General features: G+C 36.7%; 1 protein-coding gene across 5 annotated transcripts; it reads left to right on the forward strand.

The window, feature by feature from the left end:
* The first annotated feature begins 2,408 nt into the window (after positions 1 to 2,408).
* LOC107704767 (ETS variant transcription factor 1) lies at positions 2,409 to 20,698 on the forward strand. 5 transcript variants are annotated; one of them, XM_016507775.1, is made up of 13 exons: positions 2,421 to 2,504; positions 2,844 to 2,913; positions 3,808 to 3,895; positions 4,138 to 4,185; positions 8,731 to 8,784; positions 11,757 to 11,886; positions 14,535 to 14,723; positions 14,983 to 15,239; positions 17,011 to 17,079; positions 17,209 to 17,277; positions 17,568 to 17,737; positions 19,000 to 19,101; positions 20,258 to 20,698. In XM_016507775.1, exons 1-13 carry the CDS (start codon positions 2,482 to 2,484, stop codon positions 20,477 to 20,479), a joined length of 1,491 nt encoding a protein of 496 aa, XP_016363261.1. In that variant the 5' UTR covers positions 2,421 to 2,481; the 3' UTR covers positions 20,480 to 20,698. The 5 variants fall into 5 exon arrangements, with proteins under 5 accessions (XP_016363262.1, XP_016363261.1, XP_016363259.1 ...); XM_016507776.1 differs by lacking the exon at positions 2,844 to 2,913 and having other exon boundaries at positions 2,409 to 2,504; XM_016507773.1 differs by lacking the exon at positions 2,421 to 2,504 and having other exon boundaries at positions 2,539 to 2,913.
* The last annotated feature ends 3,223 nt before the right edge of the window (positions 20,699 to 23,921 follow it).

Consider the following 23,921-nt stretch of genomic DNA (forward strand, 5'->3'; position numbering starts at 1 on the left):
TCTAACTCTAGCACTCTCTATTCTAATTCTATTCTTTAAAAAAAAACACTTGTCCCTTTTAGACTTGCACTCTATTCATTTGCTGCTTGTTTTCTTCAAAATAAAACACTTGCTTTCTAATCTTTTTGTATTCTATCTGTTTTCTTTTCATTTATTATACAATTAACAAAAGCAAAAAAGACATCTAACACTAGCTTGCTCTATTCTTTTTCTATTTTATCTGTTTTCTTTTTATTTATTATATTATTTTAAAAAACCCTTGCTACGTGTACTGTGTTAAGCTAACTGACACTTGTTATAGCACTTGTATATCATTGCTCTTTTGTTGATTTTGATTGCTTCCATTGTCCTCATTTGTAAGTCGCTTTGGATAAAAGTGTCTGCTAAATGACTAAATGTAAAATGTAAATGTGATATAATAGTGTGTGTTGCATTTTATGCTTGGCCTATTATAACATGCGTATGTGATGCTTACATTGTAAAGTCATTAAAATAATCAATATTAATGTGCCACGCCAAATACTTGTGCATTTTAATTTGACTAAATATTAATTATTTTTCTTTTTTTCACAAACTTTGTATGAGATCAGACTGTTTAAGACCCCAGATCTATTTAGAGAGACATGCAGAAAAATCTAACCTAAATGTTAACTTTTTGACCCTTTTATAAAAGTTTTGATATCAGTAAAAGCAAAATTTTTATAGAAAACAAACATTTTTAATATGCCAGGTAATTTGTCCATTCGTAATTCTAAGAAACACACCTATTTTCACCTTTTGACCCTGTCAGCTTACTGCAACCGCTCACCTCTTTTTTTTATTTATTTCATATAGACTTGGGGGTACATACAATACATACAAGTCAAACCATGCACATAAGGAAACATACATATACGACCATAAGCTCACCTCTTGACCTGACAACAAATGCATCGCTAGGGTTGTAACCTTTTAATATTAACCTGTCAAATGAACATCTATGCCTGTCCTGCATTCCGTAAAGCTAACGGGATTATACATTGTGTCAAGAATGACTTAAAATGTCACTTCAGGTTTCCATCAGTTCCCTATAATGGAAGTTCCTCTGTTTATGTGCTGGTTTACCTGATCCTGCAAAAGTGACATGTTAGATGTTTCTTAATGACGTGATTAGAGCTTTGACACGAGGAAACACCGGACCGACACTTTTAGCATGTGTTAAATATGTTGCATGTAAATGGATATAATGAACTTTATCTCAAAGGTCAGATAAGGTGTGAAAGCATATCTATAATCATAGGTGTTATGGGGGGAAAAGATCCTCCTCACCCTATATAGTTAGCACAAATATTCAAATAATATATATTCAAATAGTCATCCACAAAGACTCATTTAGATTAAATCAAATTAAAATACCAGTCTAAGTGATTCATTGTTAATCTTTTTTGTTGTTCTTTCTTGCTATTACGATTATTGAGAATGAACATCTTTGTGTATATTTGTCTATTCATTTAATTAAAATTAAAACAAGGTTACAGTAACGAAACCTATGGTAATGAAAAATGGAAATTGAAAAATCTGTTTACTGCATACAAAAAAAAAAAACTGTGAGAGCATGTTGTAACCTACTATATTTATTTATATAAAACAAGTCTAGAAACAATTTTCAAATTACTTGTAAATTTCATAAACCATTACAAAGAAAGAACAAGTAAAAAACTCAATAATTTTAAAAAAATTGAATAATTTTAATAATATTTTTATTTATATTTGATTTTTTAGCATATTTTTTACAGTATGTATAACTCATCACACAGCTATTTGGAATAAATGTATTCTGATTGGTCAAGTATTTTGGAATATTGACTCATGGCAACACTGTATAACTGACCACTCATCTGTGCTCGTCTTCTGTCTCAGCTTTTTCCCTTATTTCAACCCATAATTTCAGAGCCCCCTTGGAAGTTTGCTGAGGCCCTCTAGGGGGCCATGGCCCCCAGGTTGAGAACCACTGCATTAAATTGTCTAAGATTTACGCCTAACAAATCCTTTTTGAAAATATTGCTGTGGCCATTCTGAGCATATGCCTGTTTATTTCATTCTTTGAAAGTTTGGAAGCTTTTTCAGCTTGCCCAAAGCTGTTAGGTAATTTGTAAGCCTTATAAACAGCATCCAAAGATTGTGTGCATTTTTATGCACATCATTTCCAAAACATCTAGCCACAAGAGAAATTATAAGGACGTGCTGTGTTTCTCATAAATAAACACCTTATAATTGCAATATCAGTTTTGCATATTTTAATGAAGGAACGGTGAAATAGGCTCTTGATTGACGGGTGGAAATCTGATCCGGCGGAGGACAGTGGCAGCCAATGGGAAGCGGGGCGCCGGCTGTTTCTGAAGGGAGGCCCCTGGAGCAGCATGCAGCGAGTGTGTGTTGACTTGAGCGCGGAGGAGAGACACGAGAGCGCTTTTCTCATTCAGTCCGGCGACACATCCATGCATGAATGCGGTGCGTTTACTGGGGTGAGTGCAAGCTTTAAGTTCTACATCACCTTCGACGCTTCAGTAAAACGTAACTAGAAACAGAAAAAAAAGAGTTTCCAAAAGTCCAGTCCCTTCGGAGGATCGGCTCACCGCGTTACGCACGCACAGCACCGCAACATATTTACATTAGGACACTTGCAACTTTATCTATAAAGTGTCACGGATCTGATGCATTTAATGTCTGTTTCATAATAGTCAGCATGTAGTCGGTCAAATGAAAGATATGTTTATGAATGGAGCCGCTGAATGCGCTCGAGCGCGCAGCAGTTCATGTTCCATCTCCAATAATTCGCTTAAAGTCAGTCTCCTACTTCAAAGGGTGATCGGACGGCGCGCTCAGAGAATGGACGGACTTTACGACCAACAAGTGCCTTTCATAAAATCTCATGTAAGTCTGATGAAGGTAAATCAGTGCTCTCCATGATTGTAAATATGTATCTGTCATATAAGTGACCGATGAGGAGAATCTGCGTTTTTCAAACCGTAACGTGGCAGGTCTGTCATTTATATGTGTGTGTTTCTTCACTTTAGGGAAACTTCTGGACTGATTTCGAAGACATTAATAATCATTGACAGTTTAAAAGTATTCACTGTAATTGCTGTGAATCCTGTTATTGTGTATTAAACTAGTTAAATACCAGAATTGCTATATTTTGGACCTTATAACGTCCGCTATATAATATATTTAAATTGTGTCAAATAAAGGAAATTCTATTTTTCACTTTTTCCCTAAGAAAATCATATTTTCAGTTCTGCAGTTTACATTTTTTTAAATAAAGTATGACACTTTTATTACAGTCACAAATGCATTTTACAAAATAATTGTTCAAAAAAAACTGTGTTATGATGGTAATGAGAAGTGAAGATTTTAAAAATTAAAAAAAAATATTTTTTAGAACTTTTAAAACTAGGTGTCATTACCAAACAGCTCAGTTTTTGAGACTTAAAAAAAAAAAAAAATTGTCGACTTTCTTCTTCAATGTTGGGTTAGTATAGTAAGAACAAGACTTATTCAACTTTTTCCTAAAAAAAAAAAAATCCATCAAAATCAAAACTCCACTTGAGGGTTGATCAAGGCCATGATCATCTAATAAAAAACACAGTTTTATATTTCATTTTTAAAGATTTCAAACAAGTCAAAAGAGCCACTAACTAAAGAATCTCATATATTAGCAGTAAGCATGATGAGTGAAGCTGCAGTTGTGTGTTGCATGTCTTTCAAAAGCAAACTCTACACACTCCATCTTCATTTGAGACAATTGATCTGTTGCTTTCTGCTTAGAATCCTCGGGGAAAGACGTCCAACACGAGACCAGCGAAGGACAGGAAAAGAAAATTCATTAACTCTGACCTGGCGTTGGACACCGAGGGTAAGCACTCAGGTGTGGGTGAAAAAGACAATGTTCATTTCACGCCTTCTTAACATCTCACAAAATGCAATATCGCTCGTTGCCACCTGCACTCGGGGCTTTAAAATCTCAATCAGCTGCGCTCGCCTCAGTCTTCAGAGGGCTTTGAGACTGAAATCGAGAGGTGCTGAGGGTCAAAACTCATAATTAAAGCTTTGTACCTGTTGTTTCGCCATCTCAAACTCTGCTGTCTTTGTTTTTAGAGCTGTTTCAAGATCTCAGCCAACTTCAGGAGACCTGGCGCGCTGAAGGTAAGCTCTGGTCTGTTTCCTTCAGTCTCGCTCAAGGTTTCTCAGTGGTTGATCAAGCTTTTGTTTTGAAGCTGAAGAAGCGGAGAGAGCGTGGGGGGGGAGGGGGGGAGCAAATATGCCTCAAGTTACAGATCTAATCTGCAGTCCAATTAATGCATCTGTAGCGAAGGCACTTGGTGTGTCATGCATACATTAGTGCTTGAGAAGAGCAGGAGTCTAGGGGGAGACCGAGGAGGTTCTACTTTGAGTGTCATCACAAATTACCAGAAGAACTTGCAGTCTCGCTCACTCTCTTCTCCTCTCGTCCGCTTTTGGCAGGAGCTAAGGCAGACGAGCCACCAACACTGCCACCTCTCTCTCACGCGCACACCTTCTCTCCCTCACTCGTTTTCTTTTTCGTATCCCTCTCTTTCTCATCTGATACTTCTCGTATATTAGGTTTTTCTTTGTTTTCTTTATTTTTGTAACTCTTTTTGTTAAAGAAATGGATTGACGGTAGATCGCTTCAAGAGCTTCAACTTTTAGAGATTCGTTTTTTTCCCCCCAACTTTTTTGTTGTTGCTTGTTTCTGGTAATTTTTTGTTTCTCATGGCAAGACATGCTGGTTGTGGTCTAACTCAAACGTGATGCTTCAGGAGTTAAGCGCGAGTGTCTTCTTCCCACCTTGCTTGCAGCACCGACCTTTAGGTTAGTAAATGGTTCACTCTTTGGTTGATTGTTAATGTGTTTGGAAATATTTTAATGTAATAAAAATTGTAAAATGGCAAACATTTTGATGTTAAAAATGTAATGTTTTTCTTGTCTTCAAAATGTAAAATTTTACATTCCTAACAATGTTATGTTAAAATTTTCTAAATGGTAAACTGTCAAATCTGATGTTAAAAAAATAAGGTTTTGCTTGTCTTCAAAATGTTAAGACTTTTTTGGTGTGTGAAGTTTTACTTTAAACTGAGATTTTTAGTGCTGCGAAACATTGCAAATATTACTAAGAAGTATTTTTTTTCTGGCTGCAAAAAGTGAATGATTTTGAAAAGTTTTAACATTATTAAAATGTTGAGGACATTTATACATTTAGAAAACCTTAAACTGATTATGTGCATGCAAATGAATTTTAACTGATAATCAGTTTTATTTTTCGAGTTAAATAACTTTTTTAGTTTGCTAAAAAAAAGTATAAATATTCATATATAGTTGGCTGCAATTATACTGTCATGTTTCCATTTTTAGCAGAATGTAAATAAGCTTTGTGGGATTTTATTATTGTTATAAATTAATTTAGGCTGTGAAAAAGTTTAAAATATAAGTCGCAAATCATGATAGACATAACAGCCTTTTGTCTGTTTATTTGTCAGTTTGGTTGCAAATTGAGAAGAAAAAACAAAGTAGTTAGACAGCTGAAAATCATGCAAAGCAGTTTGTAAAACCGATCCCAGAGCTTTGCATTTGTGAAATCCCAGCTGCCTTTCAGCCTATGGAATGCATTTGCGTGCACTTTGGACAAAAAGAGGAAATGAAGATGAGTGTGTGTCTGTTTTCTGTTAGTGATTGCATTACATCTGGCTTGTGTGACTGAATTTTTAAATGCCACATGAAAGTCTGACTTATGCTACTTAATCAAGTATCTTTTTATTTAGTATCATCTCAAATATCTTCACTGAAATATGCTTTAGTACAGCTGCACCACAGGACACTGTTGTGTGTACGGGTCAGCTTTTAAAACCAAACATCTAAAATATAAGGAAGTAATCTAACATTGCCCAGCTGCATAAGGAAAGAGAAGCTTCATTTTTAATAGACAGCTTTCATATATTCTTTAATGTATTTAAAAATGCTTGCAGTACAATTGTGGATTTGAAAATTAAAAGTACGCTTTAGAACAGATTTCGGACTTTACTCTCCTTGTCGTGAGTTTGATTATGCCAAATCCACCCCAGGGCCTCTAAAAGAATTAGACATGACTTAAATATTTTAGTGTATCCGGCAGGGGGAAAAAAAAAAGTAGTCGCTGCAGTAGATATTACAGTGAGGAGTACAATTCAACCTGTCTTCCATCCATCAGCCGCAGCGCCCAAAGATTCGAGATAAATCGCAGATAGATTTAATATATGACTTCCTGTCCATTAGAACCCAAACGAAGACCTAGCGGTTTCATTTCAGAGATTTATTAGCTCAGGTAATTGGAAAGAAGAGGAAGACGGATGAGCGACGGACAGAATTTCCGGCAGCGTAGACTAAAGAGCTGATGGCTCGTCATTTGACGTACATGTGTCATTTTGGCCAGAGACAGCTGACAGTCACTTATTATGTCTAGAAAACGTACACTGAATATTTAGTTTATTGGCTTTACCAGTCGGTTTTTGATTTCATTGTTTTCTAGTGTGAACTTTATCTGATTTCTCTGCATCTTTTCCTCTTTGTCTGGCAGAGAGGTGATTATGAACTCTCTTTATGGCGCTGGATTTGCGCCGTTCACGGCCTGGCGCTGCAGTTTGTGTGTTCTCTGCTCTTCTCTTTTTTTCTTTAACTGGTGGACATGCTCCAACACCTTAGCTAGCCTCAGGAGTGGTGCTGGGATCAGCTGTCCCATTCACAGGTTGACTCATTCACCCTGCTGAGAATACTGGCTGCTGCGCTCAGTCTCTCCCTTCCTCTCACCTTTTCTCTCTTTAACTGATGTTTGCGCTACCTTTCTGACTCTTAATGCACTTGTTCATTCTCCTCTGATCTGGAGAGGGGTTTGTTGATATTTCTTTGATTGTGTTTGCTTTGGAACCAGCCAGAGAAATGGTGGTGGTATTTCTTGTTGAGTTCAACCAGTAAAGACGTCTGCTGCGGTTGTGCTCGACTTGCCTTTTCAAAACACTGAGAAATACCGTAAAGATAAATTGGTGCTGATTTGTTCAGTTATAGAACAGACTGGGGCTAGTTGTCACACTTTTTACTCAAGTGAATAGTGTGGGTTTATTTATGACAGTTGATTCCTGTATATATACACACACATTTATATGTATTATTTATTTCTATTTTAACCATTATTGCTCAGAAACATAACTTAATAAAACAAAATACAGTTCATAAAATACATGTGGACCTCTGTGTGGTCAGTTGTCACAGAAAAGCCTGCAATTAAGTATTTTTTACCAGAATTTTAAACAATAAAATAAATATGAAACAATACATTTTGAAACAGCAAAAATGCAAAAAGTAACACACACACACACAAAATTGATTTATAGCGTATGTGTCAACTTGCCCTGACATGACAGTTATATATTTAAAAAATCTATTATATTTGAACTTTTCAGTAATAAAATATATCTTCATTATGTAGTTGACTCTTGTCTGAATTAGAGTTTTGACTTAAAAATCTACAAAAGTATTAAGATAAAAACCTTATGACTGCTGCTCTGAAAATAATTTGGTGTTTTTACTTTGAAATTGCCATTAAATAATTTAATAGAAACAGCAAGTAGTGAAATTTTGAAGTAGAGCGACTACTAAAATAGATTTTATTGCGAAATGTACTCCAATAAAGTCTTATTTACTACTTAGAACATTTTACATTTACGGTGTAGCCCAGTCTCATCTATATTATTTAACACATAAAAATCACAAGCGTTTTTCCAGTTAAAAATTCTCCCATATTGACTTCATATACTGTATGAATGCATCACAATTTACACAGACATGAGAAAGCACTCCCATTTCCAAAAAGAAAGCCGAAAAGCCAAGTAGCCGAGCAAAACTTGTTGCCTTACACAAAGCGAATGTCGATTTGTGCGTGTTGCGACTTGTTACTGTTGTGAAAATGAAAATCCAATTTTAGCGCAGAGGAATAAACGTGCTAATAGCCCCGTGCAGCGAGGTCTCGTGCTCTCCTTTGAGTCAAGCTGAACAAGCAATAAACAACAGAAGTCTTGCAAGAGTGCAAACGCATGTGATATAAACATGAATGTGCTTAATTGAGCTCCGTATGAAGGCTTCATTATTTTAGCATTAGCTACGAGAGAGGGAAAGGTAGGGGAACGTGCTCTGTTTGGACGCCAGCCGTCGCGGCAGGTACAGGTGCATTCACCAGTGGGGATGTGTCCCAATTAGATAGTGTGAACAATAGGTGTTTTCTCGCTGCATGGCTATCCTAATGAAGACGCTGCGTAAAGCACATTTGATCACAAGGCAAGGTGTTTTTCCTTTGGTTGCCTGGTTTGTTTTATTTTATTTTAAGACACAATTACATCAAAAGCGAAAGGCTGAGACAGATATGGGATGCATTTCACACGCAAGAGCCTGCTTTGTCCAACAAATTAAATTACTGACGTGATTAGAGGATATGTTTTGTCTGTTTTAAACCAATAAACGTCTTTATGGGTTGGTCTGAGAATTTCAGATCATTAGTGTTTCAATTACAGAGGATTATTAGAGGAAATAACTCATTAAAGTGATTGTTAGAGTAGAGATTGTGTTAGAATGACTTGTGGAAACCTACTATAATAATTATGAAAGAAAAATGTTTATTTACCCTTTTCTCTCTTATTTTTCTCCCAGCTCAAGTTCCTGACAATGATGAGCAGTTTGTTCCAGACTTTCAGAGTGAAAACTGTAAGTGTGACCTTTTTTTATTTTACTGTTGCTCTACAAAATAAAATTTTGCAAAGTGACTTCTGACTCTAAAAGAAGCTCAAATTTGATGATTTTGTGTGAAAATTTGTTTGCGACATGTTGTCGTTCGCCGCTGGCGTTTCTGTGAATAAACAGAGAGAGAGAGAGCGCGAGCGGCGTGTGTTCTCTGGGTTGTGTACCTTCTCAGCGAGTGCAGCCAGAAGCAATAGGCCTTTAAATGGGCATAGGAAGTAAAGTTGGCGCGCAGTGGTCGTGGCAGAGCCAGTGCCAGTGTCGGAAGTGGCATGGACTGAATGAGGCACAGTGGGGAGCGAGTCCAGCTTATGTCTTAAAGAGGAGCCAAAACAGACTCTGCTACTGAGGATGTAGGGGAGAAGAAGGAGGGCTTTGTCTTTCTAGAGAACTCAAGCTCATTAGGCAAATAAAATATACTAGTGTTTGCTGATAATGCACCATTGTCCTGTATCCCTTCCTTAGACTTTATTGTGAGCGTAGGCTGTGACAAATGTGAAGTTAAATGTCACTAAAGGATGCCTTTTTTTTGTGTCGATATATTATTTAATTTCAATATGTATATTTAAGCAAAAACAATGTAACTGCAGGGTGTTAGTTGGCGTTGTCGGCAGGATAGTGGAGGAGAGGAGGGACAGGCAGATGGAGGTAGAGCGAGGGCATGGCGGTTGGGCTCTTGAACGGGCATCCTGGCCCTCCCATATGGGTCTGAGTCGACAATGCCAGTGGATCACTTCCGTTTCATGTGGTCCATTCCCACAGAACACCTCGAAATGGGATATACAGGGATAACACAGCCAGAACACCTCTCAAACCGCACTAGACGTGTGTGGCCTGATAAACTGGTTGTTTGTGAAATTATTTTTATCATTTAAAGATTTGTAATATACTGTATGTGTTGTTTACTTTTACCATTTAAAAGTATTTTTTAAAGAATTAATATTTTTAGCTAGCAAGGATGCATTACATTGATCAAAAGTGACAGTAAATATGCAAATAAATCATTTTAAATAAATAAAAAATAGTTATTTTGAACTTTCTATTCATCAAAAAATCCTAAAAAAGCAGCACAAGTGTTTGAAACATTGACAATAATAAGAAATTGAGCACCAAATCAGCATATTAGAATTATTTCTGAAAACGAAACACCAAATCAGCATACTTGGTTTCTGAAAATTCAGTTTTGCCATCACAGGAATAAATGACATTTTAAAATATGTTAGTATACTACTGTTTTACTGTATTTTTATCAAGTAAATGCAGCCTTGGTGAGCGTTAAGTGCATTAAAAATTTTCCGACCCCACATTTTTGAATGGTAGTGTATATATATTTTTTTTTTTGAATGCATTTGTAATTGTTAAGAGAACTGGTACTGTAAAAGATCAATCGTTTAAAGCATTAATATAATAGTGATTTGTGGCTGGGGAAGTGTGATCCAACAGTGATTATATTTGAGTTATTTGCCCTTTTGTAAAGGCCATCTTAATTCAAGCCCAGTGTTTAAGAAGAAGGTGTGACTGAATCTATTATCAGCGAGTAACAGTCAGCGAAGAGGTGAGAGTGAGAAAGAGAGAAGGGTGAGAAAACGCACGACCATCAGCACAGAAAAAAAAAACATTATTAGACACTTAGAAACAGTTGTGATTTTTACCCAAATGCACTTTTATGTAACACAGGAAGCAGTGAAAATGCTGTTCGGTAGCATTTGGCAGAGAAAAGACTATTGATTTATGAAAATGAAATCTATTAGAGCGCAGCTTTAAGGAAAGAAATGAAACTTTTTGAGGAATGAAAACAGAAGCAACGTCATAATGGAAATAATTTGTGAATATTTTGCATAACAAGTTAAGATTCAGAAATGAATATTTTGCAGTACTCAAGATGTTCTTTTGATTTTATAATAGCTCTTTATTTTAGTCAATGAGTTTTTTTTTGTTTTTTTGGAGGTGTGCACTTCAGTTGTCATCTGACGTGCTCAGGGGGTTTTAAATGCATCTCATAAATTGCAAGAACACAAAAAATTGAAAGGAAATGTCATAAACGACTTCTTGAAAATGCTGTCCATTAACACCAATCAATGAACGTGTAATTGTTGCAATCCTGGAATGGCATCCTGCACGTATGACGTCCTCTGATGCTAACAGATTTTGTATTGATTCGTTTACTCGTATTCCTTTGCGTAAAATCAATTATGGCATTTTTTCCCTTTCGTCTGTCTACGTGCTTCTTAATATGGTCCGTCAAGAAGTCTTCTCAAGTATAAATTATTAATCCATACTGCTACTTTTAGAATCCACTATCATGAACAACGACACATCCTAACAAGACCATTTAAAATTTCAAATAAATGAAGGTTTTTTACTTTAGACATTGATATTTTTATTCTTAACTTTGAGATTACACCAATTTCATCAAATAAATGAAGCACTTTCTATTTATGCTTTTATTCTTCTTCCCTTTTTTCATGTTTTCAAAGATTACCTTTAGAAGCAGAAATGTTTAAATACATTAGTAACACTTCTTGACAACAGCTGTCATTCAAATTACTGAATGTCAAGAATCTCATTCCTGTGTGCTGAAGAAAAACAATACTAAATGTGGCTTTAAAGATGATTTTAATGGAATTTGGTTACTGAATTGATGCAGATTTTTATATAAAAAGTATTTTATTACATATCCACCTGTCCTTGTTTATGTGAGTTGCAAGAAACCTTTGCTGAAAACACAAACTTTTTGCATGCAAACAGAAATCTAATGATTTTTGGTGAATGCATACAAAAATGTAAACCACGTTGTAAAGTCTTCTCAACTTCATCTGCAGATGCCTTGTGTGAGAATGATTGCAGTTTAAAATGACACTTCTGCATCCTCTGATTAATGAATTTAGTGAGGATCTTGGTGTTCTGTTTAAACGTCTAAACGTTTGTCTCTTTCTCAGTGGCGTTCCACGGGCTGCAGTTGAGGATAAAGAGAGAGCCCCACAGTCCGTGTACTGATCTGGGCTCAGCCTGCAGTCAGGAGAGGCCCTTCAGAATCCACTATGGGGAGAAGTGCCTGTATAACATCAGGTAGCGTTCACAGAAACCCACATAAAATAATCAAATCTTGTATATGACACTAAATGATTATATAACTTACATGCATCAAGTGTTATAAGAAAATACCGGTAGTAACGAGACGAACGCTAGACATGCTAGACTGCGACGTCTGCGTGAAACCATAAGTGTTTTTGCACCAAAGCAGTGAAAATCAACTCTAAACTTTATACTTTCAGCTGTCAGAGAGACACTAACATCACATATTTTGGTTTGCAAATTCAGCCTCGGCATCTGGAGTGAGAGAGTTAAGTGATAAATGGGCCGAATATGTCTACATACATTTGCAATAACGCTACCGTTTAACAAACTATTTTTAGCTATTATTTGTCAATTTAGGGTGTTATTTTCCTAATTACAGATTTCTGAATTAAAAACCTAATTTCTGAATGCAAATGTTGGGTTTGTTAATCACGCTGCTCGTGACGCTGAATTTTCAGGGCTTTGCATAAAGCACAGATTCACCTCCGACACTATGATGTTACAGTGGGTGTGTGTTTCACCTTTTATATGTGACTAAAGGCTGAATAAAAGCACAGACGTTCATTTGACAGAACAGCCCTAACGCAGATGGGGACTTGGCATAGATGTGACTTTTCAGCCTGAGCCAAGAATAGTCTTAAAGATTTATGGAAAAAAAGCACAATAATAATAGTTTTCCTTTAGTTATTTACTCAAAGGCAACTGTACAGCAGGTGCTGTTCGAAATGATTTGAATGAGAACCACCTGAAATTGGAAAGGGGGAAGAAAACACAAAAAAAGAAAAACAAGAAATTACGCTACGGTGCATTAAGTGCAATAAATGGCTTTTCCACTTGGACAAGCGTCTAATTTTATTCAGCAATGCATTAAATTGTTCAAATATGACAGTAAACACATACTGTTTCAAAAGATGTGTTTCAAATAAAGGCTGCTTTTTTAACGTTCTATTCATGAGAGAATCCTGAAAAAAAGCACAATGGTTTCCACTAAAATATTAAGAAGCACTGTTTTCAACAATGGTAATAAAAATGTTTCTTGAGCAGCAAATCAGCATATTAGAATGATTTCTGAAGAATCATGTGACACTGAACTACGGTGCATTAAGTGCAATAAATGGCTTTTCCACTTGGACAAGCGTCTATGGCAAACACGGTTGCTTGGTTACAGTCATCTTCCTATTGATTTGATTTTAAATTTATGACATTTCACCTGGATGTATTTCGCTGGAGGAGCCAACCTACCCTCGTATTGCAGATGGCACTCAAGCTGAACCAACAACCTCTGTGATAATGATGTTCTCTTCAGAGGTGCTTTGGAGATTGTCAAGCCCCATAGAAGCCTGTTCCTTCCTTGTCTTTTAATGTTTCTGAATGGAGTGTAATTGCGTTAAGGTTCATATCTGACAAGATATCAGATGGTTTCTCTTTGGTACCTTGTCGATTGTGGCATGTGAGGGGTGGAGAGCTGGATGGATAAAGGATAGATGTGGGGAATTGTGGGATTTTTTTGTTAGATTATGGAACTATGAGAACAATTCCTGCACATAAGAGGTCAAAATGTATAGTATATACATCTATATATATATATATATATATATATATATATATATATATACACTATTTTTTAATTCTAAGTGAAAATTAGTTGGGAAAACATTTTGTCTTGTATGTTCTATCTTCAGGTTGGGTACCAGATCCGCTTTGAGAGCAGCCGCACCACAGCTACCAAACTGCTGTTCCTGACCGAGGGTCTCCTGCTCCGGCAGATCCAGCGGGACGCTTCCCTGGGCCAGTACCAGGTGCTGATCGTGGACGAGGTGCATGAGAGACACCTGCACTGTGACTTCCTGCTGGGAGTGCTGCGTTCCCTACTGCCCCTGCGCCCAGACCTGCGGCTGGTCCTCATGTCGGCCACCATCAACATCAAACTCTTCTCCAGCTATTTCAACAGTGCACCTGTTCTGCAGGTGCCAGGCAGACTCTTCCCCATTCAGGTGAGCTCGCAGCATCCTTTACTGTTTTTCAATGTGTGTGGGTCTTTGTAAACTGATTATATATTAAAATAGAAAACAGTTATTTTAAATTGTAATAGTATTTTAAAATATTACTGTATTTACTGTATTAAATGCAGACTTGGTTAACGTAAGAGACTGACCCCAAACTTTTAAGCAATAAATTACAATTATATTTTAGTAAATATTATATATTTATTTTAATTAGAATTTTTTATTGTTACTATTATTGTATAAATTATAATTGTAATAGCTTTAGTCTTATGATTTTTTTTTTCACAATGGTTCAACAGATAAATAAAATCTGCTGTTATACATATTTTTATAATTTTTTATTTTTATCAGTATTATTTTTTAACATTTTTAATCAATTTTCCCCTTTAAAAACATGTAATTCAAAAGATATAAAAAATATATTTTAAAAATCATTTCCAGCCATTTTTGAAATACCAGTTTAGCATGCTTTATAAAGTATGCTGCAGACAAAAAGTTTTAGCGTTTATGTTTTTTACAATTTTTTACATTTTCCAGCAATAAAGTTGAGCACAGTCTCATAATAATCTCAGTAGCGTGAAAGGCCCTCAGGAAAGACTAACTTAAACTGCTCTTGTTCCCTGGTGTCTCCAGTGCCTACAAGCAGAAGCATCCCTCGGGAATGAAGGCCTCCAGCCCAGTGTCTACCCCCTGCAGCACGCCCGTGTCCCCTGGCCAGCATGTGTCTCCCACTGCCGCCCCCACCCCGAAACCAGACAGGACGTACCCTCACCTCGCACCCCCACAGCCCCTCCCTGACAGCGCTTACCCCATGGACCACAGGTACTGCCAATTACCAAAACACTCAGACAGACAGACAGACAGAGACACAGACAGACAGACAGAGACAGAGACACAGACAGACAGACAGACAGACAGACAGACAGAGACAGAGACACGGACACAGACACAGACAGACAGAGACACAGACACAGACACAGACACAGACACAGACACAGACACAGACAGACAGACAGACAGACAGACAGATAGATAGATAGATAGATAGATAGATATCATGCGTGATACTTATTCTATTCAGTGTTTTGTACAGATTTCGGAGGCAGTTGTCGGAGCCGTGTCATTCGTTCCCCTCTCATTCGATGTCGCGGGACGGACGGCCCATGTATCACAGACAGATGTCAGAACCCAGCATCCCCTTCCCTCCTCAGGGGTTCAAGCAGGAGTACGGAGACCCCCTCTTCGAACATTCGGCCATGGTGGGGGCGCCGCTCCCCCAGACGTACCCGCACTCCATGATGATCAAACAAGAGCCTCGCGACTTCACCTACGACTCAGGTGAGTTTCGTTTCTATACGTTTACAAGTCTGCTAATACTGACAGAGCAGTATATTGCTCGATTTGTAACATTTCTACAAAATGTTAGGTCACGCAACTGTTTTCAACACTGATAATAAAAAGAAATGTTTATTGAGCTCCAAGTCAGCGTATTAGAATGATTTCTAAAGGATCATGTGACACTGAAGACTGGAGTAATGATGCTGAAGATTCAGCTTTTTAAAAATATATTACAATAGAAAACCGTTTAAATTGTAAAAATATTTCACATTACTGTATTTTGTGCAAAAAAATCATGTGTTTCAAAAACATGAAAAGACCCTAAAGTTTAAATAATTAAACAGAAAAATAAACAAATAGAATTAATGAATAAAGCAAGATTTATAAGGATATGGAGACAGTATGTACTTCACTAAACTAACAGGAAACAGTCTGAAGATCATTTTTCTTTTGTTTTCTTTTGGGTACTCATACAGCCAGATAGCAACTTTATTAGGGACAGGGAGATTGATAGAATTAGGGTGCTATTAGGAAATTTGGGCCTGATCTCATTTCCTGAGGGCCTGGCTGGAAAGGAGAGGGGGCCCTAATCTCTCCCCCAGGGGCCCCCAGGCTGTCGGCCCAGCTCTGGCATGAATGAAGAGGCTTTTGGTTTTCATTCATAAAAAATGGAGGTGGAAGCAGCCGCCTGTCAGGAAAGAAGGCAGCACTGCTTCTCAGCGGTTTCCTGTTGATAATGTGAATCTGTAAAATATAACCTGAGGATAATAGCAGTAATACTAGGGCCTGTTCTGTTTACTTAATATCAAAGCAACATAATCTAATTTATTATATTTTTAAAACAAAATATGTTTTATTATTATTCTGAAATTAACATTTACAACAGACCATTAGTTTATGCTAAACTTTATATTATACAGTATGCTTTAGTCCAGTATGTGTTCATCTTGAAATATTACTAACAATATAAAAGTTATTCTTACATTTAGTTCATAAAATTACTTTTTTAATTACAATTGTTTATTATTATTATTTTAAAATTAATATTTACAACAGATATTCTGACAGTTCCTAAATAATTGTTAGTGCATTAACTTTTACATTGTATGTCGATATTATTATCTATAACATATTGTCCAATTATTATCTATAAAATTAGACACACTAAAAGCTAACAAATTAAGTGATGAGAGCTTTGTGAGTGCGAGTGATTTGTCTGCATCGGTTCTTTACATCAGTGGAGGAGATCATCGACATGTTTTGCATCCCCGCCCAGCCATTTAGAAGAATTTATTCTGCCTCATAAAGGAGTTTGTTTGTTGTGAGCTGTGTAAGGACTGGGCAGTCAGCTGCTAATTTAATCAGCGGTAGTTTCCTCGACAGGCCCATCACTTGAATGAAACCCTGAGAGATCTTTATAGGTCCAAATGAACAGGGTTAGAAGTTTTATGGAGCATTCACTTAAGCTGTCTTGCTTTGCTTTGATTGAATCACATCTCCAACAAACAACACGACTGACGCGGAGCACAAGGCGTCCACTGCGGTTAATCCTCACAAATCTGTTGTCCATAATGTTTTAACCTACTCTTTTGAATATAAAATGGGATGTTGTCCTGGGGATTTTTTTCCATTGTCTTAAAATGGAAAATAATAGTAAGCAAATAAATAAATGCATAAATAAATAAATATAAGTTTTCGTTTTTAGCTGAACCCATGCATAATTTTTTTCCGCTTTTTAAAATGCTTTTTTTGTTTCGTTTTCCTTTTTCAGAAGTGCCTAGCTGTCACTCTGTATATCTTAGACAAGAAGGATATCTGGCCCACAATAACAGAACAGAGGGTAACTATCCACGCAGTATAATATATTTGATCTTATATGGCTATTTTATTATTTAAAATGTCTAATTTGAAGTTTTATTTCATGTAAAAAGTCAGATTATAACAATATCTCAATGTCTTTACTCAATAGGATGCATGTTCGACAAAGTTGCAAGGCACTTCTATGATGACACTTGCGTGGTACCAGAGAAGGTTGAAAGTATGTATTTATTTATTTATTTACGTATATTTATGCGCTGACTTAAATATTATTTATTAAATAATAAGTTGACTCTTTACTGTACATTCATCTATAGTCTTGAATACTGTATGAGCCTCCCGACATGTAACATATAAAAATGACAACTTTATCCATTGAAGGCTGTGCCATTACTTTACTTTTTATTGTATTTTTGTTTATGCCCAGTTTCACCATGATGATGTCTAGCCCATAGGCGTTATAGGATTGGCTATGTGAGCTAACGTCTTTTGTCATTTTTCCTCCCACAGGTGATATAAAGCAGGAGGCGGGGCTGTACCGTGAAGGCCCGACCTATCAGAGACGAGGCTCGCTGCAGCTCTGGCAGTTTTTGGTGGCCCTATTGGATGACCCCTCAAACTCACACTTCATTGCGTGGACAGGCCGGGGCATGGAGTTTAAACTCATTGAGCCCGAGGAGGTACAAACTAGCCTCAAAAGTACATTTTTCAACCAAGATTTTATCTGTATATGGTGTGCATTGTGTTTGTGGGATTTAATAAAAATTGTTTTAGGACATTAATAATTTAAAGGAACTAAAATAAGTATTTTTTTTCCCTAAAAATTTAACCCCCTATAAAACCTGACATGAAAAAAATAACTGGAAAAAATCTTTTTTTTTTTTTTTTTTTTTTCTTTTTTAATGGAACAGTTTATTGAGCCTATATATTTTTTTAATGCACAGGGTTTTTTGCTGAATATCATATTTGATACTTCAGGCTTTTATGGTTCATATATTAAGATATAGGAGAATATGGAGCTCATATTTGGGGAAAAATAAAACACCTCAGTTTTATTCAGAGGCCCAAACTGAGCAAAAATATGCTACAGTTGCTTTTCAGCAAAGTTTGAATCATGCTAATAATTTAAAGGCTTTTAAATTTTGTGCATCAAATATGATACAGTTGGCTTTATAGGGTTACAATAATTTTAGGACATGATATATTGCTTAATTACATCATTATCTGATTATCTTTACTAAATTTAAAATATCTCCACGCTATATGCAAGTTTTGATTCCTAGAGAGTCTCTTTATTTGTGTGTTCAAAAGCGCCAGTCATGTCCATCCAAAAAAATAAAGTATTTCAACATGTCGACTCTCCAAAAAGTCCGAAGTGTTTGGAAAGCACGGACAAAGGTGTGTTTGTGTAAAGTGTCGGCAACAGTGGGATTTGTTAGTCCTGTATGTGTGTATGTGTGTGTGTGTGTGTACTGGCGTTGGTCCACAGGGCAGCTGTAGGGAACAGGGGAGTCATTCATGCCATCAGGTGACTGTGGGCCGTTGGGATTGTCTGGGCGGGTGCAAGGCGTGAATGAGCCGCAGTAGAGTGAAAAAGGCCCACAGCGCCGGGCTGTGGGAGGGAGATTTGAAAAGGAGGGGGGCACAGGTGGGTGGTCGTGCGGACAGGTGCAGGAACATCTGCCACAATCTGCTGTTCCTAATGAACACATCTCTGACTAGAGGTATGAGTACACGGCTGTGGCCAATGAGAGGACGCCGACTTGTATTTCACCCCTGACAAGGTTTAGCTATAGACCCGTCAGTGCTTTGTTTTTGAGGAGGGCCCTTGTGTGAGCTAGTTTAGTGGGTGTTAGGTCTTATCTTTGTGTAATGTTTGAGAGAAACTTCTATATTTTTGCAGTACCTTCATTTGTAACAACGTATTCCCTTTGCTTCAAAGGTGGCGCGACGTTGGGGAATTCAAAAGAATCGGCCTGCCATGAACTACGACAAACTTAGCAGATCGTTGCGCTATTACTATGAGAAAGGCATCATGCAAAAGGTAATAATGAAACACATCACAACTAGTTTTTATACTTTCAAAATACTGTCCTTTTTGCATATATTGACTCTTTTCATAATAAGTTACTTTTTAATAATGCTAATGACTGTTTTAAAGCTCATATGCTAATAGGAAAATGTAATGCTCAGCTGCAATGCTAAAGTCTGAATGCACTATTGTTCAAAAGAATGCCAGTAAGGACATTTATAATGTTACAAAATATTTATATTTCAAATAAATGCTGATTTTAATTTTTAATTGTTTTTATAAATATATAAAACAATTTTAAATTGCAATAATATTTAGAAATATTACTGTTTTTACTTTTTTTTAAATAAAATAAATGAAGAATTGGTTAGGCTTTTTAAAGACATTTTAAAAAAATCTTACCTTTTTTACTGTAGTTATAACTTTTAGGATATTTTAAGCAAAAATGGTCATTCATGGTGAACAATAAAACATCCAAATTTGGACTTGAATGTAGTGACAATTCTTGTTTTTTGACATGTTATTGTTCTAAAACAATTGAATAATTTTTTTCAAATATATATATATATATATATATGGCTTATAAGGCATAGTTCACCCCAAAATGAAAATTCTGTCATTAATTACTCACCCTTATGTCATTCCAAACCCATAAGACCTTTGTTCATCTTCGGAACACAAATTAAGATAATTTTGATGAACTCCGAGAGCTCTCTGACCCTCCATAGACAGCAAGGGTACTACCACGATCAAGGCACAGAAATGTATTAAGGACATCGTTAAAATTGTTCATGTGACATCAGTGGTTCAACCGTAATTTTACAAAGCTACGAGAATACTTTTTGTGTGCAAAGAAAACAAAAATAATAACTTTATTCAACAATTCTTCTCCTCCGCGTCCATTTTGGAGAGTATCATGATGCATGTGCGATTGTGTGTGCTTTGATCTGCATGTAAACAACACATGCGTGTGGTGCTGCTGACGTAAACACGCATGCACTGCGCCTTGTGTACATTCAGAGGAAATCACGTAAAAAAGCACGTAAAAAAGTTTAAAGACATGTTATTTGTCAACTTCCCAAAAACTCTTTGAATGCAAGTCATAAAAAAAAACATTGTCCTTGCACTGTTGAAATGTATAGTAATATTCTGGTTTCTTGACTCAAAGGTGGCAGGCGAAAGATACGTGTATAAGTTTGTCTGCGACCCCGAGGCTTTGTTCTCCATGGCCTTCCCTGACAATCAGCGCCCGGTGCTGAAGACCGACCTGGAGCGGCAGATCAACGAGGAAGACACCGTGCCATTGTCACACTTCGATGAGAACATGGCGTACATTCAAGAGGGCGGCTACTGCAATCCGCACCCGTACAACGAGGGCTACGTCTACTGAAAACTGCTACCGGCCGTTCGAAAACAAAACAAACTTTCAGACTTATCCCTCATTTCCTTTAGTCATTCCCCAGGACAAAAGAGAGCACTTTATGGACAGAAGATGATGGCAGTGTGTAAACCTACAAACGTACTGGTGTAGTTACGTTAGATGCTCCTTTGGTGTTTTTTGTTGCTATTGAAGGGGATGGGGTGTTTCAGCATGCCGTTTTCTCACAGCGAAAGACTCTTGAGGGCAAATGGCCTCTCTTCAGACAGATGTTTTGAACTATTTAGACAGGTTAGAGTCTGGAGCACGTGAGTGGAAAAATCCCAACCTCTTTTACCATTGAAACTGTTGGATTGTTTGTGGAGCGCTTTGTTATTCTCGCACATTTTCACAGCATTTGTTTTCTCTCCCTTGGTGTCAAACTGAGTAAATAATACAGTGTATTACTATGGAAATAAAATCCTTAAAACTCTCCATCTCAAAGTGAGCACATATCTGGACTGAGTAAATGGCCCTTATACATCCTTTCTCGCACGTTCAGGACCCATACAATGATTAATTACCAGCACAGTTACAACAAACAACTATTTCATATGTTATTTGTGAAACACTAATATTCAAGTTATACCTGTATAAATATATTCTCCTATGAATATAATGTCTTAGAGGAGGGAAGATGCAGGTAATTTTCTCAATGAACAACAGATTTTTTTATCTTCTTTATGGAAGATATTATTTTTTTGGAGTTAAAGACAAAAAAAAAATCCCATGACAGCATGATTTTGTAATACTACAGTACACAGTGTTTCAAATACTACTTTTCGAAATCTATTTAAATGAACATCTGTATACTTAAGTAACAATACAGTATAATTAACATCGTATTTCACTGAATATGATACTTTTTGATCAAAATCGCCTATAGCTATCAAATTGTTATCTTCAGACAGGCTTCACGTGTGTCTATGACATCATTCTTTTAAAACTACATTTCTACTATTAAAGTGACAAATTGCTTTTTTATTAGGAAAAAAGTGGATGTTGGTCCATTACTCGCTCCCCATGCCATTATTGAAAATATAAAACATGTATATTCAGGTTAATGCACCTCAATGCTGCTTTTCGTGTAAATCTAGTCACATATGATCAGAAGGCAGCTATGCCCTGCAGTACATTCATCATTTTTTTTCTTCATTTTTTTTTTACATTGAAAAAAAAAACAAAACATCAGTGTTTATTGAATGTAAAAAAATATATACACAATTGCGAAGGGAATGGCAATAGCTACACTTCTGTAATAAAATAGTGTTGAAATACAATTGGGTTGTTTTTTTGTATGCACAATGTGATTTTTTTGTCAATCTTGGACTCATATTTCAGTCACAAAAACAGCCAAGCAAATAAGCAGTGTTGTTCCCTATAGTTAATGATTTCATTCAGGTTCCAAATCCACAATAAAACTGATAAAAATAGAAGTTATTACTTGAAATGGTTGTCCAATTCAACTTTTTTTTTTTGTAACACTGACTTTTTACTGTATTGATGCTTGCCACTCACACACACACACACACACACACACACACACACACACAAATAATGATAAAGCAAAATGTAACCACTTTAATATAATTAAATTGCTTACATTTTGCTTTATCCTTTAATTTGTTGACTTTTTGTACATTAAAATGTCACTTACAAAACAATACCATGGTATATTTTAAACTACCTTGGTATTACCAACATTTGTTTGAGCAGTGCAGACAAACCGCCATCCTTTATACGCTTATACAAACACGTCGTCACAACAACACGGTGCCTGACAAGCCTGAAAACTGTGTCCCATAATATCAAGCACACACTGGCCCAAAGCTGTGGTCAAATTTGGCTGTTAAAACGACTGTCACGGTTACCAAAAAAGCACAAATGACTGTGGTTTATTCAAACATCTCCCATTAAAATCTCATGCAAAACCTCTCGGCGCTCAAAGTATGTGGTGGAATGGTAAGGAAGTGTTCTGGAAAGAGAGTTGAAAAGAGGTCAGGGGAAAAAGGACCCATGTAAAGTTCGATAATCTCCATGCTAATCTTGTTAAACAAGTCTTTCAATAGGGCTACAGATGTCCTCTTTCTGTTATCTCGTACGCTGAATTGTTCTCAGGTCTATTTGAATACTCTACGCCCAGAATAGACTGTTTCTATTTGTTTCGAGATGAGCCTGCATGGAAAAACACTGATTATTTTTGCAGGTTTAATGGTAACCGCTTAGCTTCTAATCTGCGCTTCTACATTTGTGACACCACGACCCATTAAAACCTCTCTAAAATTGCCTTTAACACGCTTTTACCACTTTGAAGCGATAAATCAGCTATTACCTGCAAGCAAATAACTACTAGATCCATTAACAAAGTAGCTCCAGTGGTTTAGCTTGAGTCTGTCTGTATGCTTAGAGTCCTGCTACCTTGCTTAGCTTTACGGCAGGCTGTGTTTACTTATGGGAAATGGTTTGTGTTGTCTGAGTGGTTGTGACACTCACATGTTTGACAAGTGAAATGAGACCAAATGTTCTCCTTGTAGCCGAAACATCTTTGAAGCGCTGGCTTTTAATGTGGCGTGTTTACCTATGAAAAAATCTTTATTGGCCCTCAGCCTTTAGCCATCGAAAGCCGTAGCGGTGAACATAAATCATTCACGAGGTAATTCAAGGGAACAACTGCGCTGGAAAGGTGGACTGATATAACGATGACCATTTAAACTGTTTACAGTCACGGAAAATAAACAGCAATTGGAAAGGTGTTAACGCTTGAGCAAATATTTAATATTTGTGTCTGTGATATCTCATACGCAACCCATTATTGGTGCAAGCTGTGCACATTTTAGGGTGTAAATGACTATATTTTCTATTTCAAATCATTTTGAAATGGTTACAGATTCTGTTTTTAAGAAGTACAAATATTTTAGCACTTTTTTCCACTGCATCTTATAGAAACACTCTGAACCTGATTTACACACCTTTGATCGTATGTAGCGAGATGATCAAAGATGGGGGTAGTTGCTGCTGACTCTGGAAAGCATCACAGTGTTGGAACAATAATTGATGCTGAGCAGAGACTGAACTCGGGCATTGCCACCGGTTGACACCCATTACATTGTTCAGCGCTGCTCACTTTGCAGGTTCACGGCAGATAAAAACACAAAAGGGGTCGGGCTTTTGGAAGAGATGTCTGCAAGTACGACATTGATGAATCGCTCTTGATGTGTGCTCAGAAAGCGGTGAAATTGGGTTGTGGCGCCGTGCTATAGCTTTGGGTCACATGCATCTATGCTGGTTATAATCAGATGCTGGCAGACGGTGGGAGTCTGAAGTTAGTCTGGAACGGGCTTCTGTCTTGATCAAAGTTCACGTCAACAGAAATGTCTAAACTTTTTTTTTTGGTCTAGTTACTTTCCACTAGAAT

Source organism: Sinocyclocheilus anshuiensis, unplaced genomic scaffold, assembly GCF_001515605.1.
Source record: "Sinocyclocheilus anshuiensis isolate Anshui unplaced genomic scaffold, SAMN03320099.WGS_v1.1 scaffold758, whole genome shotgun sequence".
NCBI classification, from domain to species: domain Eukaryota; kingdom Metazoa; phylum Chordata; class Actinopteri; order Cypriniformes; family Cyprinidae; genus Sinocyclocheilus; species Sinocyclocheilus anshuiensis.

Excerpts from the sequence above, each read along its gene's own strand:
- LOC107704767 (XM_016507773.1), top strand. The coding sequence starts at position 2,740 with ATGAAAGATATGTTTATGAATGGAGCCGCTGAATGCGCTCGAGCGCGC. Across the intron at positions 3,896-4,137 it reads CCTGGCGTTGGACACCGAGG|AGCTGTTTCAAGATCTCAGC; the intron begins GTAAGCACTCAG and ends CTTTGTTTTTAG. Across the intron at positions 8,785-11,756 it reads AGACTTTCAGAGTGAAAACT|TGGCGTTCCACGGGCTGCAG; the intron begins GTAAGTGTGACC and ends TCTCTTTCTCAG.